The sequence below is a fragment of the Natrix helvetica genome (assembly GCF_964273705.1).
Source record: "Natrix helvetica genome assembly, chromosome: 4".
Taxonomy (NCBI): Eukaryota; Metazoa; Chordata; class Lepidosauria; order Squamata; family Natricidae; genus Natrix; species Natrix helvetica.
In genome coordinates, this window is record NC_138550.1 from 102558560 (window position 1) to 102566494 (window position 7935).

General features: G+C 42.9%; 1 protein-coding gene across 1 annotated transcript; it reads right to left on the reverse strand.

Annotated features, from left to right (window-relative positions):
* Positions 1 to 1393: 1393 nt before the first annotated feature.
* Positions 1394 to 5274, reverse strand: NHLRC1 (NHL repeat containing E3 ubiquitin protein ligase 1). Its single transcript, XM_081952662.1, has one exon. It carries the CDS (start codon positions 4912 to 4914, stop codon positions 3490 to 3492), a length of 1425 nt encoding a protein of 474 aa, XP_081808788.1. The 5' UTR covers positions 4915 to 5274; the 3' UTR covers positions 1394 to 3489.
* Between the last annotated feature and the right edge of the window lie 2661 nt (positions 5275 to 7935).

Below are 7935 nucleotides of genomic sequence, written 5' to 3' on the forward strand. Positions count from 1 at the left end.
ACCATCGACCATGGTATCCTGTTGCACCGGCTGGAGGGGTTGGGGGTTAGGGGCACCGTTTTACGGTGGTTCGGCTCCTACCTCTCCGGCCGGACGCAACGTGTGTTGGCAGGGGAACAGAGATCGACCCTGAGCCCCCTCACTCGTGGGGTGCCACAGGGGTCGGTCCTCTCGCCACTCCTGTTCAACACATACATGAAACCGCTGGGCGAGATCATCCGTGGTTTTGGGGTAGGATATCATCTGTACGCTGATGATACTCAGCTGTACATTTCCACCCCGAACCACCCCAACGAGGCCGTCGAAATGATGTCCCGGTGCTTGGAAGCCGTACGGGTCTGGATGGGTGACAACCGACTCAAACTCAACCCCTCCAAGACGGAGTGGCTGTGGCTTCCGGCCCCCCGGTTCAACCAGTTACTTCCATCTCTGGCCATTGGGGGCGAGCAACTGGCCCCCATGGAGCGGGCGCGCAATTTGGGCGTCCTCCTGGATGCCCGGCTGTCCATGGATGACCATGTAACAGCCGTGGCAAGGGGGGCGTTCCACCAGGTCCGCCTGGTGCGCCAATTGCGCCCCTTATTGGACCGGGATGCCTTACGCAGTCACCCATGCGCTGGTGACGTCTCGCCTAGACTACTGCAATGCTCTCTACATGGGGCTTCCCTTGAGATGCACTCGGAGACTACAGTTGGTCCAGAATGCGGCCGCGCGGGTGATTATGGGGAGTACTAGGTACTCCCATGTAACACCTCTCCTGCGCGAGCTGCACTGGCTTCCTGTGGTCTATCGGGTGCGTTTCAAGGTTTTGATTACGATCTTCAAAGCGCTCCATGGCACAGGACCTAGTTACCTGCGGGATCTCATCCTGCCCCATACATCCCTACGACCAATCCGCTCACACAGAGAGGGACTTCTCCGGGTGCTGTCCACTAAACAGTGTCGGGGGGCGACACCCAGGAGTAGGGCCTTCTCTGTGATGGGCCTAGCCCTTTGGAATAACCTCCCCCTTGACATCAGGATTACTTCTGATCTCCGCTCCTTCCGTGTAAAGCTCAAGACCCACCTTTTTCAATTATCTGGCCTGGCTCAACCGTAGTTTCATTCTATTCCTCCTGACAGTCTTTTTAAATTTCTAATTTTTAATTTGGGGTATTTTAATTGTTAATTCTATTAATTGTATGTTTTTAATGACCGTTACCTCCTCCGGTGTATATGTATGCGTGTATATGTATGTCTATATGTATATATGTATGTCCCCTTATTGTATGCCGCCCCGAGTCCCTGTGGAGAGGGAGCGGCTAACAAATTAAATTTATTATTATTATTTATTATTTTAATCTTTGCAGGAAACAACAGTCCATTTTACTAGCCATTGAGAAAGCATTCCGTAAGTCTAATCTTGGCTTCTTGAAGATAGCTTTCTAGGCTCCTAGCCAAGGGGTAGTTTTATCTCTGTAATTAGTCGTGGCAGACAGCCAAGCCTGTATCTGCATATTTATTAGAATCATGGGACAGAACAGGTGTGCATGCACATTTACACCTAAAAGGTCTGCACATGCACAGAACATTAGAAAAGGAGGGGGTTACGTTTCTGCAATGGACATTGTTCTGTCCATGCGCAGAACCAAAAATCACGATGACGCCTCTGACAATAGAACTGGTTTGCGTCCGTGGGCGGCTGAATTACTCCCTACTCTGCCGAACCGGTCCAAACCTGTAGGAACCTATCTTTGGTTTTGAATTCTAGAATCCTAACAACGGCAAGACTGAAAAAGCAGGAAGCAGCACCTGCTTAATCACGTGTAACTTTAAAACCTAAGTAGGATTGGGTCAAGTTGGTAATTGGATGGGAGATCACAGAGAATAACCCAGTTGCAGACTAGACTGGAAAACCGAAAACAAAACAAAAAACCTGAAACAAAACAATAGCAAACTATTCCTTCAGTTTCCATGGATGTGTTCATGAAGTTAATTCCAGTTGATTTTGAAGGACGTTTGTCTGCTTTTTGTTAAATGTAAGTCAAATATATGTTAGCAGCAATTATATTTATTTTGGGGTGGCTGTTTTTTTTAAAAAGAGCATGATTTTTGAGATTTTACCCTTTAAAGGAAAAGATGGTAGGATGAAAATCCTTAAATTCCATTAGCTATCTCCCCTCTTGCTCCATTCCCCAAGTAAAAATGGGTCTCCAATTATATTTTATTCTTTGAAGGTAATTTTCTGGATGTTTATTGGATGAAAGAAACCATAACAGTGAGCAGAAAAATAGCTCCAAGGAAAATTGCCAGAATTTCCTTGTTGTTTTGGAAGGAAGATTTCAATTTAAATGGAATTTAGAGTTCTGAAGACTGTATTTCTCCTTCCCTCCCTTTCTCACACAAAAATGTAGTTACCGTAATACATTTAGATATAAGTTACCTGAATATTTTGAATGCATCAAAAATATCACTATTTATTACTGAATGTGCTAGATATTTCATTCACCTATTAAAGGAATATGTGATATAAAATATGATTCTGTATATGTGCAGTAGTTTGTCCCTTACATTGATGAAATGGTTGATCTAAACTATAACTCTTCTTTGAAAGAAATTCTGTAGCTAGTACTAAATTATCTTAACACTTTGCTTAATGCTTAACGTTCTCCACATGCAGGTTTGCACTGGTTTAAGTAGCTGCAAGATGTTTAAAATAAATTAATATAATGATATGGAACTGAGTCATCCTCATGCCTTGACTAGCTGTGAACATGTCATTCCAATACCCTGCTTTGTTCCACTTTAAATTATTTACACGATGACACTGCAAAGTGTTTCCTGAAGACAACTTTTCCCAGAATAACTAACAAGTATCATTTCCCCAGATGTTTCATCGGTCAGTGTTGGTTATAAACCACCCTTTCTAAATGTACAAATTTAGGACATCACATGTTGCTCCATATATTTCTAAATTTATAAATTTAAATGAAATATCAACTTCCAGAATCCTCAGTCACATTGGTTAGAAATAATATGATTGGCAAACTCAACATAACCGGAGGGCATCAGGTTAGGAAAACGAACGAAAATCAGAATTGTTTTCTAACGTAGAAAAGAAAAGAATCCTTTATTTTGTTTTAAGAAACCCTGGTGAAAGGGTCAAATAGACTGGTTTTGTACCATCAATAACCCAAGAGAAACTCATCCTATCCAGAACCAAATGTATACATTTTCAAAGTAGGCCACATGTGGCTCCATATATTTTACTACATTAATTCTAGTATGGGGTGATCATTTTGCAGTGCAGTTTCACTCAGAAATAAGTTGCCTTCCATTCGGGGAGGGAGGTACAAAGCTGCAGAGCTAAGTATGTCTCAACTTGTCGGAACCAAAATCCACTACAGCTAAGCCAGATAAGATTCAAACCCACCAGCCGGGGAATTAAGCATTTTGTATATATCTTCCTTGAAATTGCCAGCTGGTTGAGTCCCACCCAGAGACCACTGCTTAGCTGAGAGCATATATTTTTAAAGAATGATCACCCCCGTCTAAAATGACTAGAGAATTATCTGATGTGAAAGTTAATGCCAAAGGGTAGGAAAGTCCCTGAGTTATCAATGGTGTACACATAGGGAATTCTTCAGGTTTTCCAAGAGAGAAAACGGCTTGGTTATAAGCATCCGTTACTATTACTTGCCCTTCCCTGCTAAAGGTCACAGCACTGGCATGGACTTTGGAAGGGAAGACAAGATTCAGGCCAAAACTGTCCACCTGACCGATTAGCTGCAAGTCTCCGTTGAAGATTTTCAGCCTGGTATTGCCGTAGCAGGGCCCTCTGGCCATCAAGTGTTCTATGACAGCAATGGCTCCAGAGACGGGCGAAGCGGCCACTTTCCTCGGGTAACACAGGTTAGAGTACAACTTTTTCACTCCCTTTAATTCTCCCTTTTTAAAGTCAGCCGACAAGCGGTACAGAGCGCCTGCCTCTGAATCAGTCATGAGGATGTCGTTTTGTGGCAGGGTGTCAAGGCCCCACGGCAAGGAAAAGGACTCTGCGATGACCATTTTGCCTCTGCCGTCACAATCAAACACTTTGACCGAACGATCCCCGCTATCTGTGACCACAATATGACCATCCAGCGTGACTGCGACATCAGTTGGGTACCTGAGGTCATTTCCGGATTGCCCTCTTTCTCCAAACTGCTGTATGCAGCTGCCACTGAAGCTGAACAGCTTGATTCGCTTCTTGCCATCGTGGGCCACTGCTAAACAGCTGGAGCTCTGACACACAGCCAGCCCTGTGGGGTTGATCAGCGTTCCCCAGCCTCCAAAAGAAAGATGAAAGGTGAAGACCTGAGATCCAGGGGCAGCCACAGCCTCCCTTCTCCCTACTGTCTTTCCAACAACCGGAGTCCGATTGGCTGAAGGATTCAAGATTTCCATCAGGTGTAACAACGGCAAGCAATCGCTGGTCTCTGAAGCTTTGCAAGCCCTGCGACAGAAAGGGCACTCCAGCCTGAAATTCCGAGGGTGGGCCAGAGACATGACACACTCCAGGCACATCACATGTCCGCATGGCAAGTTCTTCGGCCGATGTTTTTTCTCGGGGTTAAAATTTTCAAAGCACACTTTGCATTCGAGCAGATTGTTCTCAGACTGATCCAGCAGCTCTGTCATGATTTCTGTTTGATCAGCGGCTTTGGCAGTCATTAGAAGTCTAAGAGGATTGATTGTTGCGCTGCTGAGGAGTGGGAGAGAGGGAGGGGGAGCGCTGTGCCATCTGGTCACATTGGTGCGGTCACAAGACCCTCTTACCTCAGAGGCCTTGACGGATGGCTGCAGTCCACAATGCAAGCTTGTGTTGATGTTTGCTGCCCTCTTGAGGACATTCACAAAAGTTCTTGCATGAGGAACATCTGGATGCAAATCCATTCTGATTTTCTTTATTGGTTGTAATGTGAGAAAAAGGAGCTAGAGCTATACCCCAGAATCACTGAAAGATGAATCCCAACATTTGTACTATCCTCCATGTAAACGTATTTGTTCCAGTGAGTTTGGGAAGCTAGCAAGTCTGATTTGATTCGCAAACAACTCATGTGAGATTAAAGTCCACTAAAATAGACAGAGCAGGGAAGGGTGAAAGTTGATTCGGCAGTCTCAGCTGATTGGATCTAACAATAAAAGTAATCCTCTTTTAGTGACCACAATCGGGGCCTGCAATTCAGTTGTTAAGCAAAGTGGTGGCTATGTGAAACTGCAACTATGGTTATGATCTTACTTCAACTTTTCTTCGCTTTACAGACCTGCAAAGATTGTAAATGTGGGCATTGGTTGCAAGACTTCTTTTTCATCATCATTGTACTGTAACTGCAATTTGACATCAAATGAGTCAGCCACTAAACAAGGAGTACTTGTATTCATAGTTTTGCTAAAAAGATTCTTTTCTCAAATGCATTACCTATAAAATATTTTGGTAGCTAAAGGATATTAGTAAGACAGAGCTTGAGTTAGGAAATAAAAAAAATTAAAGATATTGGAAGAAAGCAACGGTAGAGTAAGTCCTTGTGCTTTCGATAGTTTAATGTTCATTGTAGTTGTACCTAAACTGAGGAAAACAAAGTTCCATTTACCAAGATGCCTTATGTTACACAACTTATAAGAAGGGAAATAGTTTTTAAAAAGAAGTTGGTTGACCATTGAACAGATCAGCATCAAAAATAGAATTACAGAAAGGCACTGGGACAAATTAGCTACCAAAGGAATTACGGCAAACAAAAAGGAAATTTTGGCATGAAAAAGGTATAGAATTAGCAGAAGCTCTTCCTAAAGATGGCTAGCTCTTCCTAGTGTTTATTGTGTTAGGAAGCAATATATGTTAAAAAGTAAAAGCAAGCACACCACCTTTAACCTCCCAGTCTTGCTAAATCGACAGATAGGATAAGAATAGGATATCAACCTTACCAGGTAGATCAGGTGGGGTATATGACTAAATAATTTAATTACACTTTATTGTGATGCTACATTAATAGAATCTACCAAGTCTGAACCGCAGTTCAGAACCCGATAATATACTGTAGGAAGGGTCTCTCCTCACCTCTTATTCTGCCCATTATAACAGCTAGAGGCTATGCTCCAGTGGTGGGTTCCTAGCGGTTCGGACTAGTTTGGTTGTACCGGTAGTGGTTTGGCGGCCTGGGTCACTGGAACTGGCAGCGACCCAGGCCTGCCACACCCACGAACCAGTTCCCTAGGTGGCGCCATCGGTGGCGTCATCTTGTTTTTCAGTTCTGTGCATGCGCAGAACAATTTTAATTGCACTGTGCATGCGCACGCAAAGCACGCACATGAATGAACCGCCAGTAGTGCCTGCCAGAACCCACCCCTGCTATGATCCCTTTTAACCTGTTCCCTAGGAAGCATCTCTTCACCCCATCACCCAAGGTCTTCACCATTGCTATTACATAGAAAGGCAGTTTGGTTCAAGTATCTGGGATCTGCAGAACACTTATTTGACCTGAGAGTAAGTGGGTTCAAATTTCCCTATATCAGTCAGCAATATCAGCTTGTCAACCAATCTTCTACCCTTCCAGCTCTTTCTGTCTGTTGGGTATCTGCTACATAGTCAATTGTGAATCATTACCCTGACATAAGATTAAATGCCACCTTGTCCTCATGTAGTGAAGACTGCTAGGGAAAAAAGCTGCAAGGATAGAGATCAATGGAATTGCTGCTCTGGATTCCTTTAGGCAACAGACCAGGTAGAAAGACAATTCAGTGAATGAATATCAACATTCTGATATACAGAATAATTGGTTCAGCAGTCTTTCTTTTGTAAGCACACGTTTACATGCACTCATTGTGCCTTTTAGAGAGAGAGAGAAAAACAGGCTAGAAAGTAAAAATTCTGGTATTTTCAGTGGCTAATTCTAGAGGACAAGAAAGCCTTGGCCATGTGCAGCTCAATTTTACTACCCATTCAATATGGCAGATTGTTGTGGGCAGATAGTGGACTTACCACTATAACAGAAGCTACCATTAAAGGTGTCTCCTGTTACTTGGCTATATTCACCCTTAAGCTGAAATAGATCTCTGAATCTCACATTCCAAGATCAGAGTACTATAATTACCAATTACCCCTGAAATGTATCTGATGACCCAATGCCATCATCAAAGATGCAGTGATGATAAGAAGGTGGTATATAAGCAAAACCTTTCTTTCTTCTCTGGGTGAAATTCCTTTACGGCACCTTAAAACAGAACCACACATGTGGGGGTAGATGGAAAAGATGGCAAAGGCGATAGCCACAGCTAAGTAAGGAGCTGCCTATAGTATATGCCCCATAAATTGACTAAAGAGGGAATAACTCCCAGTGGTGAAACATCTTGTCCATTCACAAGTGCCAACAACTAGCTTGGGCTTATACTGCATTTTTTTTTAATATTGGAGATCAGAACATCACTTTTATGTATTTCCTGTGACTTCTCTATTATTGTTTCCTGAAATGAAGCAAGAGAAACAAATGTTTCCCAACACTTAGACTTCACTGAGTAAAGTTCATACCATATTCAGTCTAGTAGCAGATTTAAAAAAACCGTAAGTTATTATAAGGTATAAAGATTTTGTGAGCTTCACTTGATTTATCAGATGAGCCAAAGCTTATGCCTTATAAAATCTGTTTTAAAAGGTACTGTGAGACTCTGATTTGGGACTACAATAGAGTGTAGGTAATCCTGGACCTACAATCACAACTGAGCCAAAATTTCCATTGATAAGCAAGACAGTTAAGTGAGCTTTGCCCCATTTTACAACCTTTCTTGTCACAGTTGTTAAATGAATTGCTGCAGTTTTTAAGTTAGTAACATGGTTCTTGAGTGAATCTGGCTTATCAGTTCTAACAGAAATATAAAGCAAAAAGGGAAGGCCATAACTGTATTTTGTACTCAACTGTACTG